The sequence below is a fragment of the Canis lupus genome, chromosome 21, assembly GCF_011100685.1.
Source record: "Canis lupus familiaris isolate Mischka breed German Shepherd chromosome 21, alternate assembly UU_Cfam_GSD_1.0, whole genome shotgun sequence".
Taxonomy (NCBI): Eukaryota; Metazoa; Chordata; class Mammalia; order Carnivora; family Canidae; genus Canis; species Canis lupus.
In genome coordinates, this window is record NC_049242.1 from 22,737,330 (window position 1) to 22,760,971 (window position 23,642).

The following is a 23,642-nucleotide window of genomic DNA, read 5'->3' on the forward strand; positions in this document are numbered from 1 at the left end:
AATACACATCATGGCATTTTCACCAGAGAGATTTCCCTAAATAAGAAAAAGGTATATTTCAGTTGCATATACAGCCCTTTCCGATAAACACACTTCTTTCATCTCCCAAGTGTTTGCTTAAAAGTACTACACTTATATAGTTAGCACACCGTCTTCTGGGCTTGCTTTCCTTGGTGGGCCATATCAAAATGAATGCTTAGTTATTAACTTGTTACATGACCTCACTTCATCTCTTAACCTGTTTTTTCATGTGTGAACTGAAGGGTTAAAGCGTATGATCTAATAATACTCTAGTCCATCTGGTGCTAAAACACAATAAATCTGTAATTCTGCATGGACATAAACATTTTTTTTCTGTCTTCATGTCTGTTCCACGGTGTTCCCTTAGGTAGTAGTTATAATGGAGTTAAGACTACAGACATTTGGGAAAGTTTTCACACACACAGAGATTTTTCATCCTAGTTTACATTCCTGTAATCAAGTGGAAAATCTGAAAGAATAATTTCATTCATTTCAGTAATATTAGTCACCTTGAAAAATATTTGATTATACTTTTAAACTACACAGCAAGGAAAAAATTAAAAAGAAAAAACAAAACCAAAAATACCAAAGCAATTGGTCCACCCACTGCCTCAAGTTATCACATTCATTGTTCAATTTAAAGGTCTCAGATCTATGGTACTGAGTGCTCTAAATGCCAGCATCTGAGCAAAAACCTATAATAAAATGAAGATGAAAGGTTATAAAGAATGTTCTAATTTATAGAATAAACAGTGGAAGAGTTGAAAATTAAAGCCACAGCACTGAAGCTGAAGCGTGATGTGAAAATCTCCACTTCTGGGAGGAGGCTATCAGATTTAATTGGATGCTATGAAAGCAAACAGATGCTCATTTAGTGAAAACAGCAACCATTTCTGAACTGTCTGCATTAAAACAGCTTGATTAATAAACAGAAGCTGAGGATTTTTATAGGAAGGAGTCTATAATTCTTAATATATCAACAGGTGGTTAAGTATGCCTGAAGCAGGTAAAAATAGAAATGAAGAGTCAGAAGTACAGCAGCCTGAAAACATTTATGTTTTCAATATAAGCTTTATACCAACAAAAACCCAAGTGCCAGTCACTATTTCTACAGAGAATTTGCTTCTCTGCAAGCAATGTTCAAAGTATCCTACTTGCTTTAAGGAGATACCATTAGAAAAATTCTCATTCATGTATTCAACAAGTTAGTGTTGCCAGGCCAAAAAGTAGGCTGAAGGAATACAGAAACAGACCATCGCTCCGCTTATGGCAACTTGGAAAATTTCCGTCTCTTCCTTCCTGGCAGAATGCAATCTAGTTATGCTAAAGAGGGAGCTCCATAAACAACTAGACACCATGGTGGCTGCAAGAAAAATAAAAGACTCTAGTCACAGGACTGGAACCTGTCTAGCCAATCTCCTTACATATAAGCGTATGACTGCCTTACGCATTCAGTCACAGAAAAGGCATTAGACCATTAAAACAGACTTCCTCCTCTCATGAGCATCAGGTCCACATGCAATGACTATGATGTGGGGCCAGTATTATCTGTTTTTGGACACATCACACTCTCTTTATACTCTAAAATTTCTGTCTCTAAAAGAAGTCAGAATCAGCCAGTAAAAAAGGCAACTCCTAGGGTTTAGTCAAGATCTTCATGGAATTAAAAAAAAAAATAGATCTTCCATGGAATAAATATATGAACAAAACAATCAATGAAATGAGAAAAGCAGCATTAACATGCCTGTAGGTTCCAATAATTTCATTATAGAAAAATAGTTAACCATCTTTGAGAGATTTGTAAAAGCCTTGTTATGGACAGGTCAAGAACTTTCAGAAGCGCCTGCCAATTATACCACTCCTTCTGAGAATAAAACAAAAACCTTAAGACATTTTTTGAGGGCTTGAAAAAAACCATATGCTCTGACCAGCTATGTCCTAGCTCAGTGATTGTTTCAGTAATCCAACCGGAAAGTATCATCTAGCAGACAGTTAAGTAGCACAATAACAATGACTAATACATTTCATTTCAAAAATCACTTGAAGACCTACTTGTCAGTCCTCAGTGAAAGAAGAAGTAAAGGGTAAAAGAACATTGTGGCTGGACTCTGGTTACATTCCTTCGTGTTTTGTGGTCTGAGCCTCAGAATGAATGCTGCAAAGATTTCAGAGTTTCCCTTTACAGTGTGCAGGTGCACAAGTAGTGGTTTAGGCAAGGCATCAGTCCAAACCTGTGTTTCAAACAGGCCAGACAAAGGAAAAACTAGTCTCCACCCACCTGCACAGCAAAACTGGCTAACAAAGACTCTTAACTCCACTATCTCACACACCAATAGCCAGATGAGGCAGGTCATTAGAGGGCAGAGGCTGAAGACTCCTTAGGCCGATTACAGTAAGTATATAATGTATGTGATAAATCATTTGATTCCTGTTTTCCATCCCCCATGAAGACCTGAATCCACCTAATAAACTGGAAAGGTTTACATCAACAGTGACACTCAGGAGAAAAGAAAATCAAGTCTAATATGCTCTTTCTGTGATCCAGGCTAAGAATAACTGAGAGATTGATTCAATCAATGAGCATAATCGACGTTTACTCTTATTTATATATTTATATGTGCATCTATGTTGTTTCAAAAGGGATACGAAGTACTTTACCAAATTGCATAAAGCCACCTAAAATATATGATAGCTTATAAAATCTGAGCATCAATTGTGAACTGCATCATTAATTTATGTATCACTAAGAAAAGATAAATGTTCTCAATCACAATATGGCATGCCATTAATTGTAAGATGCACCTCATTTTTAGCAATATCAAAATGTCAAAAATACTTATATTACAATCAATAAAATATATGTTTCAGTAAAGGGAAAAGATAGAGGTAAAATACAAAAATTAGTTCACAAAAACGAAATTCCCGTGGTTCTTGTGGCTGCCAAAGAAACAGATAACACAATCACCTAAATCTAGATGCCCTTCCCAAACTGATTAGGGAAATAAATTAATCGATAAACAAAATCATTGCTACTACTCACACTTTGGACATACTACTTGGAATTGGCCACGTTAAGCTGTTCCTTCACAAATTAAAGTGTGCAGCTGATCTGAAGAAATAATATCATTTTGAGGGACATCCTTCCTTCAAGCTCCCAAACTGCTTTTCCTATATAACTAATATTTTAAGTCAGATCACCATGTACAAATTTGACAAAAAAGTAGAAATGTTTTAATGGAGGCTAGAGAAGGTTTGGAGAGGTGACCATTCTCAAAACTACAAGTTGTTCTTATATGGTCATGCTTACTTAAAATCATGGGTCCCTTCATCCCTTGTAAGTAATGTTTTTCATCATTAAACAAATGGAATGATGTCAGCAAAAATTGGGGAGTGGGTAGATCTAAGGACTTGTCCCTCCAGAGAAACTTTATTTTTTTTTAAGCAAAAACTGTTAGAATCTACTTTACTAAACTCTGGAAGAAGTCAGGAGTGTACAACAACAGGCTGACCTCTGAATCAAGAAAAAGGAAATTCAAAATCAAGAGGAAAGCTTCACAGAATTTCTACTCACACTATTTTTAACTCCCTCCCCAACTCAGTAGTGGTCTTGAAGAATGTAGCCTGCCACTGTACGGCCTTGATCCCCAGTGCATAATGGAGCCAAGCAGATTTTATTCTAAAAAAATTTGTGTTTATCTGTCCTAACTTGTCTAGGGGCTACTTGAAGTACTTACTAATGCATGGCACTTGCCTTGGTTTTGACTAGTCTGAACTACTCACTCAGAGGTGAAAAGCAGGGTACACTGTTGATGTAAGGCAAACAAATCTCATAGCTTCCGTGTGCAAAAGATCCAGGCTGAGACATACAACAGACTGTCTAAAGCCTGGGAGGTAAGGCTAGGGAGAGTTTCTTTGAGATATTAGTGTTTTCAAAAGTGCCCATTATCCTGGGGAAGAATAGAAGGTACCTACATGCTCAGAATAGGATGCCTACTCAGAAAAAATCTGAGAAGGCCCTATGCTTTCACCTCTGGCTGATTGCTAGGGTTACTGCAAGCAAGAAGTGAAGGCTTCATGTTGAAGTGAAAGGACATAAGACAAACTCAAGATGTACAAAGAAACAGAGATCTCCAGTAAAGGTAATGCATAGGTAAATGAAGAGAACGGTATTATGGGCACACAATGTATAAAGATATAATTTCTGACAATAACATAAAGGTGGGAGAATAGAGATATAGAAGAGCAGAGTTTTTGTATACTATCGAAGCTAAGTTGTTACAATTCATACTTGACTGTTATAAATATAGGATGCTAATTGTGATCCCAGAGTAATGAATAAGAAAATCCCTTAAAAATTTACTGAAAAGGAAATGGTATACCAAATAAAAAAAGTATACTGAATCAAAATGGCATACCAAAAAGGGGGGGGGGAGTAACGGAAAAAAAAGGAAGCACAAAAAGGTATAAGAAATAAAGAAAACAAATATGAAACATACATATACAAATAATTATGTTAAATGTAAACAGATTAAACTCTCTAATGAAAAGAGATTTGCAGAATGGATTAAAAAAACATGATCCAACTATATGTTGCTTATAAGAGATTCATTTTAGATCCAAAGACACAAATGGGTTCAAAGTGAAAAGATGGAAAAAATGTTCCGTGCATATAGTAACCAAAGAAAAATTGGGGTGGCTATACTAATAGCAGACAAAACAATCTTTAGGTCAAAATTGTTACAAAAAGCAAAAAAGGTCAATGAAAGGGTTGATTCATCAAGAAGAAATAACAACTAAAAACAGATGCACCAAACAACAGAGTCCCAAAATATATGAAGCAATCACTGACAGAAATGAAGAAGCAGTCCTGCAATAATAGTTCAAGAGTTTATTTAATACTCCACTCTCAATAGTGGATAAAATATCTAGACAGAATATCAATGAAGACATAGAGGACCTGACAATACTATAAAACCAACTAGACCTAGCAGATATATATATAGAATAGTGCATCTAACAATAGTAGAATACACATTCTTCTCAAATGCACGTGGAACATTCTCTAGGATAGACTATATGTTAGGTTACAAAATAGTCAATGTTAAAATACTGAACTCATACAAATTATTTTCTCCATCACAATGGAATGAAACTAGATATCAATAGTGGAAGGAAAACTAGAAAATTCACATACATGTGAAAATTAAACTCTCTTAACCAATGGATCAATGAAGAAATCAAAAAGGAAATTAAAAAGTACTTTGAGATGAATGAACATAAAAACACAACGGACTAAATTAATAGGATGTAGAAATTTATAGATTTAAATACTGATATTAAAAAAAGAAAGATCTTGGGGCACCTGGGTGGCTCAGTCAGTTGAGCACCCAACTCTTGGTTTCTACTCGCGTCATGATCTCAGGGTTCAGTGGATGGGATCATGGGATTAAGCCCCATGTCAGGCTTAGTGCTTGGCAGAGACTTCTCATCCCTCTCCCTCCCCCTACCCCTCCCCCAGCTCACACACTTTCTCAAATAAATAAATAAATAAATAAATAAATAAATAAATAAATAAATAAATAAATAAACTTTAAAAGAAGAAAGATCTTATATAATAATCTACCTTTACGTATCTAAAGAAACAGAAAGCAATACCCAAACCTAGCAGAATAAGGCAAATAATAAAGATTAGAGTAGAGATAAAATAGAGAATAAAAAAGCAGTAGAGAAAATCAATGAATGACAGATGAGAAGAAGAACAATTTATTAATCACATATACTCAGCCCAGGGGAGGAGGACACTACATGCCATGCAGGGTTACGTGGGAGTTACGAAAAGGATGATAGTGAACAGCCAGGGCCTGTGGGAGACAGACTCTGTTATATCAAAAGGATGCAGTGTTGACTGGTTCTTGAGGGAAGATGTGATTGGTTTCTTTCCACAATTTCCCAGCTGGCAAGGAACTGAAATTCACTACTCAGGAATAAGAAGAAACTATACCTAGGTCCCTGGATAAGGAGTACTATTTAGATAAGGGACTTTATCCACAGGAGCAGCGTAGGGAGGAGATATTCTAGGCCTTCTGGGTTTCACCAGGCATCAAGACAGCACATAATACATACCTTCGTTTTAGGGCTTAAACTATAAAGACCACCCAGAGAATGGGAAGAAAACATTTACAAATGATATATCAGATAAGGATCTAGTATCCAGAATAAAGAAGTCCTACTGCTCACCAATAAAATATATAAATGATCCAATTAAAAAACAGGCAGAGAACTTGAACAGACATTTCTCCAAAGAGGATAAAAAAATGGCAGCAAGGACACGAAAAGATGCTCAACATCATTGGTCATTAAGGAACTACAAATGAAAATCACAATGATATACCACTTCACATCAGGGAATGTAAATTGGTATAGCTGCTGTAGAAAGTAATTTGGTGGTTCCTCAAAGAATGAAACATATAATTACTATATGACCCAAGGATTCTACTTCAAGAGAACTTAAAATAGATACTCAAATACTTATATATATGAATGCTCATAGCAGCACTATTCACAACTGCCAAAGGTGGAAATAACCCAAATGTCCATTAACAGATGAATGGATGAAAAAACTGTGGTACATATATTCAATGGAATATTCTTCAGCCATAAAAGTGAATAAAATACTGATTATGCTTCAACATGGATGCCCCTGAAAACAGGCTAAGTGAAAGAAATCTTAAACAAAAAGTCACATATTATATGATTCGATTTATATGGAGAATCAGATGGGTCATTGCCAGGGGAGGGGGCACTGGGTGGGGTAAGAATAAGGAGTGACTACCTAGTGAGTACAGGGTTTTCTTTTGGGGTCATGAAGTGTTTTGGAACTAGACAGAGGCAGTGGTTGCAAAATATTGCAAATATACTAAATGTCACTTAATTTTACATATCAAAAAAGTTAATCTTATGTGAATTTCACCTCAAGTCTTTAAAAAGAGAAAAGAAACCACACCAATGTCCCCTCTTTTCAAACATATGCATTTCAGGATCTCTTTAAAGTTTTCTGAAATTGAGAATAATACTTTGGCTATCAATTAATCAATGCTTTTAAAAGGCACTGATTTAATATGTGCTTCCTGCCTTCTATTTACAAGCTGAGGGTCACTGTCCTACCAGATACAAGACCAAATTCTTCCATTTGGTACCTACCTTTTCTGCCTCTCCTCTTGCAGTTTTTCCTAAATATAGTAGAGGATATTTCATTTCTTCATTCCCATAAACACAACAGTCTCTCAATCTGGAATAGTGGTTCTTAACCCTGACTGCACATTAAAATCACTTCAGGAGCTTTAAAAAAACAATCTCATGCTTGGGCCCTGTTAACTGAATCAATTTCTGGGGAAGAAGCCAGGGATCTGGGGGTCAGGAGCTCATTTTTAAAGCCTCCAATATGACAATAATGTGCAGCCAGTGGTGAGAGTAACTGACCTAGAATCATCTATATCCACTTCCCCTTAGCCTAGTGCAGTGTTTTCTAAACTCCATCATTCATATATCAGTTTTGGAAAGTTGTGTTTTTCTAGAAATGTAGCCAGTTGTACTTGAATTTCAAATTGATAAGCTTAATAGTGTTTCTAAGATCTTATCTTTTAATGCCTATCTCTGTAGTGACATCTTTTTTCCCCTTTACTTTTACTAGTTGTTTTGCCTGTCTCCTCTTTCTAAATTAGTCCTGCTAAGGGCTTATCCATTTTCCAGTTGTATCAAAGGTTAGAACTTTTGCCTGTATTTTTTTTTCCATTGTTCAATTGTCCATCTAATTTCTGCTCTTACCTTTATTCTTTCCTTCCTTATACTTTCTTAGGATTTAATGAACTCTACTTTCTCTGGGAATTTCAAAAGGAGACTTAAGATGACTGATTTATAAATCTTTCTTTTTTTTTCTAATACACCATTGAAGGAAATAAATTTTCCTCTTGGTACAGATTTAGTTGCACCTTACAAGCTTTCATATGTTATATTCTATCATTTCGTGCAAAATAATTTCAAACTTCCTTTATAGCTTTGTTGACCTATAGGTTTTATAGAAGAACACTGTTTAATACCCAAACATTTGGGGATTTTATTATTTATCTCTCATAAATTCCACTGTGGTCAGCAAACATAATATAAATTATTTTAATCTCTTAAAATTTGTTGAGGCTCAGCATAATCAAATTTTGGTAAATGTCTCATGTATACCTGAAAAGAATGTATACTCTATAGACGTTGGTGCAATATTCTTTACCCATTAACTCAGGTCTAGTTCATTGCACTGTGCAAGTCTTTTAGATTCTGATTCTTTTATCTGCTTTTTCTAATAATAAAAAAAATTTAAAGTCCTCTGCTATGATTGTGGATTTCCTTGTAATTCTGTAAATTTTTGTCTATATGTTTGAAGTCATGCTTTTAGGTGTATGTGTGTGCATATGTGTGTGTGTATAATTGACAGTATTAACATAAAATACTCCACTTATTTAAAATGCCTCAAACTTCATTTTGTAGTTATCTTAGCTCTCATATGGATATTTGCATAACACAGCTTTACTCACTCTTACATTTTCAATATTTCTATGTCATTATATTTGATGTATATCTCGCAAGGTAAGTGTAGTTTTTTTTATTCAGCCTGACAATCTTTATTTTTACATAGTACACTAAAACATTTACATTTAATGTAACTGCAGAATAAGTTTCAGTTCCTAAGTACAAAGTTATTATTTATCTTCTGTTCGTTGCACTTGTTTAATGTTCATTTTCCTTTCTTTTCTTGTTTTGAATTCAAGTATTTAAAATTTTTTTTCTATTTATATCCTCTAATTTTTTGCTTGTACCCAATAATTCTTTTAGTGGTTATGAGACTAGACATGCATCCTTGATTTAGTATTCTACTATAAAGCAGTATCTTTACCCTTTTTCAGACAATGCTAGGATCTTGGAATGCTTTAACTCCACTTCCACTTCCCAACTTTTGTGTTAGTCATGCATTATAACCACATATATTTTATTTATGTGTATTTCATATTTTTTGACACTACCATTTGTTTTGTAGTCAAAATTAATTTAGATGTACTTATACTTACCCTTTCTATTGTCCTTTTTCTTTCTTGCAAATATTTCCAAGTTTCTGTGCTAAAGGCTATTCTGCCTTTAGTATTTCTCTTAGTAGAGGTCTGCAGGGATGCATTTTTTCAGTTTTATGGTCTGAAATGACTTTTATTTTGCCTTTAATTTGAAGGATATATTCATTGAGTATAGAATTCTAAGTTGGCAGTATTTTTTTACAGTACTTTTTTTTAAAGGTTTATTTATTTGAAGGGGGGGAGCAGTGGGAAATGGCAAAGGGAAAGGGAGAGAGAAAAAAGCAGACTCCACACTGAGAATAGAGCCTGATGCTGGGCTCGATCTCATGTCCCTGAGATCATGATCTGAGTTGAAACCAATAGTTTGATGTGCCATCCAGGCCCCTCTGTTTTACAGTCTTTTTAAAATGTTGTATCACCTTTACAGTTCCTACAGATTCTATTGAGAAATTAGCTTTCAGTCTAATTACTGCTCTTTTGATGCTTATCTTTTTTTTTTCTAGGTACTTTTAATATTTTCACTTTGTCTTTGGTTTTCAGCTATTTTACTATAATTTCCCTAAATATGTTTGCTTTGTACTTATTATGGGTGGTATTTAATGCTTCTAGAATTTGTAGCTTGAGGTGTTTCATCAAATTTGAAATATTCTGTCATTTCTTAAAATATTGCATTTACCCTATGTACTTTCTTCTCCCTCTCTGTAATCCCAACTATACATATCATACCTTAGACCTTTTTTTATTGGGAACTACATGAGCCTAGCACTTTTCTATATAATCCATCTTTTTTGTTCTTTGTGCTTTGGTCAATATATTTTCTACTGACCTATCTTCCAGTTCACTAATTTACTTTTCAGACATGTACAACCTGCTTTTCTTACTTGTCTGACAAATCTTTAAATTATTTCACTTGTTGACTGGCAGGCAAGAGGTACTACATGAATATCTGCTGAGTACATAATACTTATTTCTCACAAAAGCAAATTAAACTTAACTGAGTCAATCAGTAATTTTAAGAAGTGTAGGATTTGATTTTTTATAATCTAAATGAATAACCACATTCTCTTTAAAAGAAATGGAGCACTTTACAAGGGACATACAAAAAATCACCACAATCTAGGTCACATTTTGTATTTTTTAATATACTCCATGTCTCAAACTGGCTTATGTCAAAAGTATATAAAAAAGATACTTACTCTCTCTCCTTTTCAGTCAGCTTATCATTGATATTATCTTTGATCGTTGATCTAGATCCCTTATGAATTATAGGATATCTTAGGGGTACTTGTAGGAAAAAGGAAATCATGGAGACTAAATGCGCAGTGTAACCAAGGGCAACAGCAATGCTTCCATCATCTTTTGCTGTAAATTCAAAAGCAGAGAAAAAGAAAATAATTATTTACCTTATAAATGTAGCTATAAGAACATAATAAATCAATTTTAAGAGATTTTAGAATAACTGGTAAATAAAATATTAACCACATTTAAATTACATGAATTTTATACAAATCTAAATATATTAACAAGACTTGAGATTTCATCTACTATATTTAAAACTATTGCTCAATGATTACTGTTCTGAGGTTAACACTTCATTTATATATTTTAAGAAAGAGTTCTTAATATACTTAAATATCCATTACTTTCTTTCTCAGCACTTTTTTTCAAGGCAGAGTTAATATCTAGTCTATCATATGATGTGAAAATTAGTTACAGAGTTTTATCATAATGCACTATATGAGCATCATATATTTTATTCATTAACAACTTTATAAGCAATATAGTTGTACTATTGTACTATTGTACAAATTAAGTTTACGGTGAAGTGAAAAAGCACAATGCATCCTGATGGGGTACCTTCTCAATATCCATAAAGATAGTAGTGCATAAATAAGACTGTGAAATTTGAAATAGGATAGGGAGGAAAAATATTTTAAATAGTAAAATGTCAAAAACCACAGTTTATATATATTATTTATGCAATTTAGGTGGAAGTAACTGCTGGGGAAAAATGTATGTCCCCTACAGTCAAACACAAGCATCTATCTTTTAAGAAGTCACAGAGAATTATATTTTTAACTCACATCTAGATTTCTGCTACTACTACCTACCAAGTGATAATAATCATCAGGTACTTAGAACAGAGTAATACAACAAAACGTTTTAAGCCTGCCCAGGAGGAAGAGAAAAGTAAATGTTTGGTAGTATAGTATTCCCAAAATACTTTTAAAAGTTCACATATAGACACACTGGAAGATTTTAACTCATAATCTAGACTATCTTTGGCTAGAGGAAAGCTGAAATGATTGAGAGATATCCTTGGCTTGAGTGTTTCCTGATTTCTAAGGGTACCTTAACTTCAATCATTAGTAATGTTTTTTACATTTTTTATACTTATACTTAGTTATCTAAGTACTACCTTCGTGTTGTATGAATGCCCCTATAGTCATCTATCATCAGTTCATTTTCCACTACTGACAACCATGGTAGATTCTTGTTATCTCTTTGACTATACTATAAAAATAGGTAACTTTCATTGTATACTTCTCTTTTGCCAGGAACTGACTACAGTACTTTATTTTTGACAGTCATTAATTCATCAACAATTACTAAACTGGGCACCTTTTTATATGCTATTTCACTTATTTCGTAGATGAAGAAACTAATGGTCAAAGAAGTTAAGCAATCTGCCTCAAGTAATATAGTAATACAATACAGATTGGCCGTCTCAATGCCTCTGTCCTTAAGCACTCTATCATACTGTCTCAGAAGTTTACTGTGGAGCACACAACAATTTCTTAAGCCAGGAACCTAGAATGTACCAAGTATGTGACACACATGTACCACCTCAGTTTCTTCACACTTTTTTTGTAAGAGCAAAGAACACAAAGTTCCTGGTGGCTTGTACTACACTTGAATAAGAATGGGCTTCTCAACTAATGTTTGATGCTCTCTCAAACCAAACTGATTTTTAAAAAGGGGGGGAAAAAAAGGAATAGTATTCATTCCAACTGACTACTCAATCATGCCCTTACTAGAATCCTAATTGTTCTTAGAGACCATGCCCCCTTGCCCCAGTCCCAGCCAAGTACCTTGAGGACTACAACACTTGACTTCTTTTGAAGTCTGTGTATCACACCACCTTAGAGGCTAAAATTACATTATACTACACTTTATATTCATCACATTATAATTAAATCATCATATAATATTAGAGCTAGGAGAGACCTTAGAAGTCACAGAGTCTGATGCTATCAATTTAGAGGTGAGAAAAATAAGATTCAGGTGGTGTAAGTAATTAGCTCAGAGCCATATAGGTAAAATCCATGAGAGATGGAGTAAAAGGTAGAATTGTATATATACCCTCACTGCCCAAATATCTATTCCTGGAGTCAGAGCTGGGACAGTGAGTTCCCTCAGAGGCCACTAAATCCTGCATCTCCTGCTTTCCGTAAAGGATAGGGCTTATCGAATTTGAAATATTCCTATCAGTATAAAGGACTTGGTCTTTAAGAATCTTCTTATGAAGGGAGAGGAGGAGAGGAAGAAGACAATTTACAGTAATGAAGGATAATGCAACACTGTTTGGACTTTCCTATATGTGCTTTCCACTAAGCTTTTCCTTTCCTACGTGGCCAGACAGCAAAGAATTTGCAAACTTCTAGAAAGCAGTAGAAGGCTTCTTAATTAGCCTTCCAAACAGGTCAAACACAAACTATGAATGCTTAAAAAAAAAAAAACCTATCCAACGCTAAACACGCAAGCATCTACATTTTTCCATATTTCTAAAAGATTAATACTAAGGAATTGCATGTGCAAATTTTAGAAAAACAAAAACTAGTCTCCTAACAGCACCTTTCTTCAACGATCAAAACAATTTTGTTTAAATTTAAGATAAAAAGGCATCTCTAAGAGAAGCCGACACATGGAAATTAAAATTAAAGCAGAAACAGCAAAACCTGGAAACTGGATAATACTGGAAATCAACTTTGATTCTGGTTATTTGCACTCACCATTGTTTCCACCACAAGACTCCCTGCTCCACCTATTAAAAACCCTAGGTTGTTTCCCATTCCAGGCCACAGTGCTCAGGCACAGCCTCACTGTTAAACATCATGGTGTTGGATTTCCAATATTGAAGCTTTATATTAAAAAGCATTTTAAAAGGACCACGGGTGAGGCATTACAGGGCCCAAGGGTATTCCAATACCCTCAAAAGGAAAACCACCTCCTGGTAGGGAAGTCACTTTCATCACCCCAAGACCACTGAACCTCCAGTGGGAAAATGTGAGCTCATGTGGTTAATTATGGCTATTGCTGGCCACGAACCTCAGATGTCACTTTCTGTTGCCAATCACTTTAGCTAAAAAAACCAAAAGGTTTAAGGTTTCCAGCATTCCAAGATCTAAAAGACTTTTTACCTGCCAAAGCCAAAACCTGGCTCTCTGGGGTGTGCTTTTCCAGTAAGCATTAATGACGTCCCTAACACCTAATGCAGAGCAGAGGTTTGTGTTCCTTATGCTGCTCTGGGGGTTAGAAAGGTTACAGATGATATGTTTGTTGGTGAGAAGAAGTTGGGGCGGGGGTGTGGAAGGATTCAGGGAGGAACAGGAATAAACTATAAGACTCAGGTGTGTGAAAAAGATCCTAATTTAAACAATGTTTTCAGGGGCTTAAAAACAAAACAAAAATCTGCAATTTCCTCCTTATAATAACTCCTTGTTTTTTAAATGTAGATAGTTATTCAGAGAAGCAGCTTTTGTGTAATTTTTGTGATAATAAATATCATCAACCCACAATGGCCATAACAATATTACAAATTACTTTAAATGCCCCTTCGACTTCTATGTTGGACAAACTATTAATATTCAAATGCATCCAAGTATAATAAGTGATCTAAAGGCTCTTACCATCCTGCCTTCCCAATCACTGAGGCAGCTGATTTGTTAAGGAACCAAGCACCCACTGATCCAGACAGGACAAAATATTTAAGACTCTAATCACTGCCACAGCATCTATGGAATCATTCCATGTTCTCAATGAGACACTGTTTGACATATGGTCTCTCCTTTCCAAGAAATCATGCCTGCATAAAGGGATACAGACACAGAAGGAAATCTGGGTCTCATTACCACAAAAGGCTCTCGTGTTATGGATTACTTAAAAACACACACAAACAATTTTTTTTTTACGAGAAATGTCTCAGTCAATGGAACTCAAATGAATACCCTTCAGCAGACAACTTTCTCCCATCATGTCCAGGCCTCTTTGGCATACTCTACCAGTAACTTACCCATTTAAAAAAGCACAATAAAGGTTGGGTCACTACGGTAGAATTTCCCAGACAGTGTCAACCCAAGCAATGGAAAGTCTGTCCCAGCAAAGTCGTGAATATCAGAGAATAACCAGTTTGGAGTTCCTTACTAGAGAAGAACCAAGAATGCAGCTGTTACAGACCACTAAAAGTTGTCAGAAGTTTGGAAAAGGTTTATTCAAAACAAGGACAAAAACTGCATCATGACAGGAATAATATGGACCTTAAAATCAGGCTGACCAGAAATGACTTTAGCTCTGCCACTGGCTAGTATGAGTCTTTGGAAAAATTAACTAATCTCTCTGAGCCTCAATTTTCTTGTCCTTAAGAAAATTTAGTAGGATTCTTTCTCTCACAGAAGGAATTAATTCTCACAGTTGTGAGAATTAAATAAACAAGAAACACCATGCATGATGTCCCATGTTACCATATTTCTCTACTTGCCCAATCTAAAATGTCCTTCTACCCTTCTTTCAACAGAGAAATACTATGTCATCTTTTAAGATACCTCAGGCACCATCTTCTCTGTGAAGGTTTTCCTGCTCCCCTTCTGATGGCACTGATTATTTCCACTTCTTTGAATGCTGTGTCCCTGGTATAAACTTCAAAGTGCCTGATACAGAGTATGAAATCAATAAATATGTCTTGATCACTTTGATTACAAGTTTAATGGCCTCACCTAGACTGAAAGTTCACTGAGGTAGGATCAATGTCCTAACTCATCTCAATGTGCATAGTCTCAGCACCTGGCCCAGCAAGTGATACATACAAGGCTCTTAGTGAATTGAGTATACCAAAGTAACTTGCAAAATGCTAACATATGATTTTAAAGTCTAACACTACCACATGTGCTTCTTAAAATTTCTGATTGCTAGACATCATAGGGAGTGAATAGGGCCTTAGAGTAAAATTATACATTTGTTTTATTTTACTTCCCATTTCATCTTTCACCAACTGAACTAAAGAGCTAAACTAATCTTTTAAAGGATAGGAAAAATATATTCAGCTTGGTGGACATACTAAGAATAGAGAGGTAACAAAAGCTATGAAAAACTAGCAAACAAAACACTTCATATAAAACAAAAATAGAATCAAGAAACATCCCAGAGTGGAGTAAGATGACCATCACCAATACTGATACCCCTACGTCCCTTACCACCTCCCTGCAGATCAATCCGTATTTAGGAAGCAGAGTGACTTTTAAAAACATAAATCAACTCATGTTATCTCCCTTCTTGAAGCCCTTCAGGGTCTTCGCCCCCTACTGAGAATAAAACATAAAGTCTTTACAGTAACTTCCCTGGCAGACCTCTCCTATGTCCTCTGATGTAACTCTTTCCCCTGTTCACTAGTCTCCAGTCATATAGGTCTGGTCTTTTCTGTCCTTCCTTCTTTCTCTCCTACTTTTTCCTTCCTTTACCTCCTTTCTCTTGCAATGAATTTCAATTACATTTATATAAATATATTCTATGAAAAGCTTTTTCAAATATGATCTCATGCAGTCCTAACAATAAATTAGAGATGTAGATATTACCTCATTTTACAAGTGAAGAAATCAAGCTGAGAGATCACATGATTTGCCGAAATACAGGTCTCTTCTCCCATACTTCCCCGTCCTGGAATTTTTTCAGATGTATCAAGCCTATTCCTCCATCATGAACTTTGTACTTGCCCGCCCCCTCTTCTAGGAAAGCTCTTCTCCCAGATGGAGCAGAGTTGGACTCTTTCAGCCTTCAAATTTTCTATTAGATATTTTTCTAGAGAGGTCTCTGACTGCTTTATCTAAAGTAGGTTCCCCTATTGTCTATGAAAGCATGTTCCTTTATGAAATACTTGTTAAATACTTACTATTTACTGGGTGTTTCCCTCAATAGGATATATGCTCCATGAAAGGACATACTTGTTTTTTCTATCATTATATTCTCAAAACCTAGTACAATGCCTGGCATGTCAGTATGCTCAATTAATATTTTACCAGTGAATGAATGTTTTGTATCCCTGGAACCTGGCAAGGGCTCAAGGTACTCGATAGGTTTGTTGAATGAATGAACAAATGAGGGAAAGGATGTGCTAATGGCCTTCAGGACATCATAACTTTGCCTAAAATTAACACCAAAGCACATTTGTATGATTTACAGAGATTGGAACATTTTACAATGGAAATCAAACAAATTCCAGCTAGATCATTACCTAAGCTTTGAGGTCTCGAGCAAGTCATTAAATAGCTCATTTACATGTTAGGAAATTAAACTACTTTCCTTGTAGGTTTCCTTTGTTTTTGTGAGGATTTAAAGATACGGCAAATGTCGTTCGTGCTTTTACAGATCTAATCTTCACAACAATAATGAAGAACAGGTAAGGACATGAATCAATAGGCATATTATCAATTAGGAAATAAACTCAAAGCATGGATGGCTTGCTCCAAACTACATGGTTTCTAGAAAGGGAATCAGGACTTTAACATAGGCTTTCCCATTCCTGTTTTATCACTCATATTATGTTGCAATTACTTGTTGTAAGGGCTGTTATAAAGGCCAAAGGAGTTAATAAATTAGTCTTAAATGTTAAAGGATGATAAATAACAACATTTTCTTTATTGGGAAATGGAAAGAGGTCTGAAACAAAACTAGTAATGCCCTCTTTTTTAATAACTTCTTCCCAAATAGATAATACACCATCTTTGGGAATAATCTATAAAGCTATTTAATAGGCCTCAAAGCATTGTATAGGCTAAAGGAAAAGAACCGACTTCGCAAACAACACCAAAAAAAAAATCTTTACCAATATGTCAAATAAATAAGTTTTTTTCTTTGGCCTACTGGTAAAGAGATTAGGCAAATTTTAATCCTTTAAAATACAGCCATTAATAAGAATCACAGTCTATAATATCTTTAATGTAACTTTTCTTATTTGAAAGAGGACAGAAATGACAGTATAACAAAGGTTGAACCTGTGGTAGTGGTTTCATGTTACCAGAAATATGATTTTCTAAATAACAATAGAACAGATTAATGTTTCTTGTTCTTTTGCTTCCAACCACATCCAAATTCTTCATAAAAATCAAATTATAAGGATAAGGAGATTATTGTATTCTTAAAATCCTTACTGTCTTATTTTCTTAAAGCTCACTTAAAAAACTATAAACTCAATATTTTTTTCCCACAATTAGAACTAAATAGTCTCTTATGTCTTCCATCAGAAAATCTGACTTTATGTACTTTCAGTTGGGAAGGGACAAAAAGTCCAAAAACTCTCTGGATAAAGTGTTAAGCAACCAACACTTCAAGGTATCTCTATTTTTCTTTGCAACATACCCATTTATTACCTACACCAAATCTTTAGATGTAAAAAGAAATAAAATACCTTGGAAGTCCTCAGAATTGGGCAACTTGACACCACATACAAAGTAATCCTTATGCTCATTCTGTAAATGTAACCAAAGAATGAAATTAATTCTTCTTCTGTATAAAACAAAAAAACCCTAGGTCAAATCTCAAAGAATTTGGTAGGTCAGTGTTAACTCCAAGATAATACTGTCCTACACTCAAAATATTATCATAATTGTTTAAGCTGGGTGATGAGTATATAATGATTCATTATACTACTATCTGTATATTCATATATAAATATTTAAAATATCATGTCCAAGCAAAAAGCCATGTAAAATTTTTATTACAAAAATATCCCTTGACCAATTCATAGATATAAATGAAGATTTTAAGTGGAATTAACAAGATTCTGTGAGCAACCTAAAATCGTATTAGCTTTCCTCTCAGAAAATTAGTCATTTCAATCTCTTTTCATTTAGTGATTTGGCTCTCTTTAAAAAAAATAATTCTCATCAAGCTAATTTTATTCAAGTTTTACTTTTTACAATTACTCTAAGAAACTAGATTAAAAAACTTCACATCCTGACAGTTACCCCAGGAATTTATTAAGTAGTATAATAAATACAAATTAATTGGCAGTTATATTTGTAAAGCAGTACACATGCATCTACATGTATGTGTCAGAAATGATGGTAGTTGATAATTTTGCTGAGTAAAAAAAATCCTAAAGACACCAAAAATTATTTGGAATTCTTCCAGATGAAGTTGAGTGCATTCCACCATCAAATGGATATATATATAAAAAAAAAATCAAATGGTGGACCCTAACATCCACTAAGTCTAAATCTACTTTTTAAATAGATGTTAGCTTCTGAATGAATCATGACAGAACATACAATTAAGACTAGAGCAATGAGTTTTTTCATTGAGAAGAAATTTCAAACAGAAACCATCTTTTAAGAAAAAAATTTTTTTCCCAGAAAATTTGAAACTTACCAAATCAATAGGGTAAATGTAGGAAAGCTCAGATAGTAATTGCCTGCAACGAATTGTCAACTGAGCATTAGTCTTCAGAAAGAGCTCTCTGATGAGGAAAGATAAAAAGCATATTTGTTAAAAAAAGTTTTCATGCTTTCTAACATTTATTTCCACATAACTAATATAGAGGAAGATTAAATGGCATGTAGTAGGTCACAAAAACTCAGAAGTAGAATAAAAAATAATAGCTAATATGAGTCTTGACTTATCTCCAAATATTATAAATCAAGATAAATATATACTGAGGCCTATTGTGTGTGTCTAGTACCACGCTAAGAGATGTAAAGGATACAAATAATCATTGAGCACCTACCACTATAGGCCAGGAGCTTCACAAATGGCTTTATTTATTATAACTCTATTAGGTTGGTATCATTATACCCATTTTACAAACAAGGGTACAGAATTTAGAGAGGCTCGGTAAGCAGAGTAAGGTCTCATTTAATCTGAGCCCAATTTGATTTCAGGAAATATCCCTATGTCATTATTTTAAAGAAATATTCTCTTTTTCACTCACAGCTACCTCAAAAAACAGCCTGCTGCCATATTAGGAAAATAATAGAATAAAAACAAACAATAAGTTGTGGCAAGAGATGATATAGCTCTTGTCTTGAACTAAAGAAATAAGACTAAGAGATAAAATAACTATAGGATAAGTTACCTGCTCAACTGTGTTAACTATTTAAGAAAAAGAAGAATTCAGAAAAACTGTAGGTCAAAGTGGAAGGTAAACTAGTAGTATAACACAAAAGTACTAAAGACTTAAAAGGGATCTAATCCTATTTCCTTGTGATCTGGACAAAGTAACTTCCCAGAGCCCTGCCTTCCTATCTGCAAATTGAGAAGATGAGACAAGATGATCTCCATGGTTCTTGCTAGGGCTAACATTCTTGAATGCTCAAATGCTAAGGTTTCATGAAGAAAAATGTAGGATGAGAAGACTTTCCAGGAAAAGTGGGTAAACATGAGCAAAAGAACAGAGGCAGCATCAAATTAAGCATGTACTGGAAAAAAAAATAAAGATAAAAACTATTAGCATCTGTTAAATGAATGTTGTAGAGGACTAAAGTTAGCTACAGTTGTATTGCACAGATTTATTGAGGGCTATTTGAAGTTAAGCAAAACAATGACTATGACTTCTCAAGAGGAGAAAAAATATGGTAAAACTAGTATTTTCTGAGGATAAGCCACATGGAGGATGAACTGGAAAGACAGAGAGACTAATGTTAGACAAGTTAGGAGCTGTGGCAGTAATCCTAATGGACTACCACGAAACAGGAGTAAATCTGAAGAAATGACTGAAGAAAATAAGCTACGCTACATGTAGAAGACGAGAGGATTCAAACATTAAGTCATGGTTCCGTGGCCTTAAGAATGAGAAGAACAATGTTCAAGTTTCTGATACTGACCAGATACGAGGCTCTCATAACTACTTCTAGCATGTGTGTGACACTGAGTAGGTGTTTCATAAATATTTGTTGAATAAATGAATGTGGCACTGATGTGTGTGGAATAAAGTAATACCAGCAACATTTATAGAATGCTACTTTTCCAAATCCTATCCTCCAAGCAAACCCAACACTCTTATCCATTATTCTCAGTGTTGCATTTACCTTTTCGCAGTACACTCCTTCCTCAATTCATTCAGGGATTCCTTCTGGAGTTGGAGCTTGAGGTGCTCAGTTGAAAATGCACTTCCTAGAGAGAGATGGAGGGAGACAATTCTAGACATAACACTGCAGATAGGACTGCTCAATCACAACCAAAAAGGCAGAGCTTGTCCCCTAACCATGAGAGAAAAGAGTTCAGAGACAAAGTAAGCTAGACATAGAAGTATTCTGGAGGGTTAACTAGAAGAAGCTCCCAACTTGTTCAATTTGTCACAAGTCCAGCCTCTAGCAGGAGTCAAAGAGTAAAGAGTCTCTGCTTCCAGATTTCTGGATTGCTGACCAAAACCTCTGGTGAGATTTCAAAATTCAGACAATTTCATTTTAAAAGACAGTGGCTATGGACTCTGGTATTAATGCTTATTCAGTAAAGGTTCATCAATTGTAATAAACAGACCTCTCTGGTGAGGGATGTTGGTAATGGGGGAGGCTATGAATGTGTGGGAGTTGGGGATAAATGGGAAATCTTAACAATGTCAGCACAATTATACTATGAACCTAAAATGAAGTTTATTTTTTTAAGTGGTTAATTTCTTTCACCTACAAATGCTATGCAACATTTCTGAAAGTATATAAAGTAAAACAGGAAAAATTACCTGCATTTGACTACTATAATATAGTTATAAAAATAAGTAGTTTTAACTACAATTACAGAGTGTAGGAAATGTATATTCTGATTTTTCCATATTATGTCACAAGCATTTTTACATGTTGACAGATAGTCTGAGTTATAATGTTTAATGGCTGTGTAAAATTCAACTCCATGGATGTGAATTATATGAATATTCCACATTTTAACTGATACCCCATACCCCAATCCTATTACAGAACATTTAATTTCCTTTAAGTGTTTGCTTTAGCACTACACAGAGATTCGTATTTGCATTTAAATACTTGATTGTTGTATTTATATCGACTTTTGGAACATACATTTCCATTTATGTCATCATAAAATCCTTTTACATCTTCCTACTCTAAGAGTATCTTCTGCTCTTGACAATCCAGTCCTGATAATACCAGAAATACTGAAGCACAGAAAAAGTCTTAGATCCAGACACACTAATCTCTGGATTAAACCCCTTTGTAAAAAGGGTTTTAATTTCGTAAACCGTGATTCAGTAGGATAAGGGGACTTCAATTATCCCCTGCAGGAAGGAACAAGAAGTACATTATTGACTGAAATACAGTTTAGACCTTAGTACTAAATTCACCAACTTAATTTTATCAACATATTTTTAAGTACCGTCTTTGCTCTCTAAATTGTACTTAAATGATCCATATTATTAACTTTGCCCCCAAAACAAACATAAGCAAGGAACACCACTTATCTTCTTTAGCCCCAATAAAATTCTTCCCCAGATCTTCACCCTCCATGATTTCAGATGACATTCAGTTAACAACCTCCCCCATCCACCCCATGTATGTGTGTTGAACAATTCATTATCAAATAGCTGAAATTGCCCAGGTATCTATTAATGATTTCTATGTTATTTCTTTTAGTCAGTGACCATATTATATATCATTTTATTTCTTTTATATTTGCTTTATGATAATAACTATGGCCTAACTGAATGTTCCATGTACACATGAAAAAAAAAGTATATTCTGCTGGTGTGGGGTGGTCCAGTTAGTTAGTAGTGTTATTAAAGTCTTCTATCCTTACCTATTTTGTCTTCACTTGTTCTATGAATTACTGACAGAGGAGTGTTGTGGCTACCAGCTATAAATGTAGATATGGTTATTTCTTCTGTCAGTTCTATCAGTTTTTACTATTCAAACATACTGAAGCTCTGTTATGTTCATACATATTTAGAATTATTATGGCTTTTTGTGACTGATCCCTCCACCCTACTATAAAATCTGTCTTTATCATGGGAAATATTCATTGTTCTGAAATCTACTTTGTTTAATATTAATATAGCCACTCTGGCCTCCTTTTAATTCACTATTTGCATGGTGTACTATTCCCATTCTTATACCTTTAATCAATCAATCTATCTACCTTTATATTATAAGTGGGTTTCTTATAGATAGCATTTAGTTAGGTCTTTTTTTTAATACAAAATCTGAAACAATCTCAGTTTTTTGAGGCATTTAGACTGCTTACACTTAATGTAATTGATGTCTAATTAAAATCTACCATTTTGCTAGTTGTTTACTATATATTCCACCTATTCTTTGTTCCTTTATTCCTCTTTTTTTATGCTTTTGGATTAAATATTTTTTTTAGGATTCCCTCTTTCTTTAACACTGGCCGTCATATCTCCATTTTAAATTTTTAGTGGTTGCCCCAAAGTTTACAGTATATAACTTCAATAAACAAGCCTACTTCAAATATTATTATGCTTCTCCATGCAGAGTATAAAAACTGAAAATACTACACTGTCAATTCTTTCCTTCCCCACTTTTCACATTCCTCACACATTTTATGTATGTTATAAATCCCCAAACACTGCTATTTTTGTACTAGAAAGTAGTCTTTTATAATAATTAACAATAAGAAAAAAGTCTTATAATATCTTTAACCATTTCTGGTTATCTCATTTTTTGTTTGTAGAGCCAAGTTTCTATCTGGTATCATTTTCCTTCTGCTGAAGAATTTTTTACTTTCTTCTTTTTTTTTTTTTTTTAAGATTTATTTATTTGAGAGAGAGAGAGACTGAGAGAAGAGAATGAGAGTGGGAGGGACAGAGGGGAAGGAGAGATAATCTCATGCAAACTCCTCACTGAGCATGGAGCCCAGCAAGGGATTCAGTCTCATGACTCTGAGATAACAACCTGAGCCGAAACCAAGTCAGAAGCTTAACTGACTGTGCCACCCAGGTGCCCCAAGAAGTCCTTTTAAGGTTTCTTAAAATATAGGACTGCGGGTAATAAATTATCTTAGTTTTGTCCAAAAGAGTCTCTTTGTACTTCAGTTTGAGTAATTTCTATTGATCTATATTCAAGTTCACTTATTCTTTTCTTAGTTGTGTCACATCTCCTGAAGGGTCTTCAAAGGCATTCTTCATCTCTGTTACCCTGTTCTTTATTTATAGCACATCCATTACACTGTTGCTTATAGTTTCCATTTTGCAGCTGAAATTTACCATCTATTCATGCTTGCTATCCACCTTACCACAAAAAACGATCTAATTGCAAATCATAGTTATTTTAAACT

The 23,642-nt window shown here is 34.5% G+C and overlaps 1 protein-coding gene across 6 annotated transcripts in view; it reads right to left on the reverse strand.

Moving 5' to 3' along the window:
* The window catches only part of UVRAG (UV radiation resistance associated), a 313,277-nt gene that overhangs the window by 113,601 nt on the left and 176,034 nt on the right, over positions 1-23,642 (reverse strand). For all 6 annotated transcript variants that reach the window (XR_005375642.1, XR_005375643.1, XM_038568582.1 and 3 more), the window contains exons 9-12: positions 20,429-20,513; positions 18,774-18,861; positions 17,812-17,872; positions 10,331-10,496 (exon numbers count right to left, since the gene is read on the reverse strand). Coding sequence is in view for 4 of the 6 variants with exons in the window: in XM_038568582.1 (XP_038424510.1) it covers positions 10,331-10,496; positions 17,812-17,872; positions 18,774-18,861; positions 20,429-20,513 (400 nt within the window). In the remaining 2 variants the exon portion in view is untranslated. The remainder of the gene's footprint in view (positions 1-10,330; positions 10,497-17,811; positions 17,873-18,773; positions 18,862-20,428; positions 20,514-23,642) is intronic.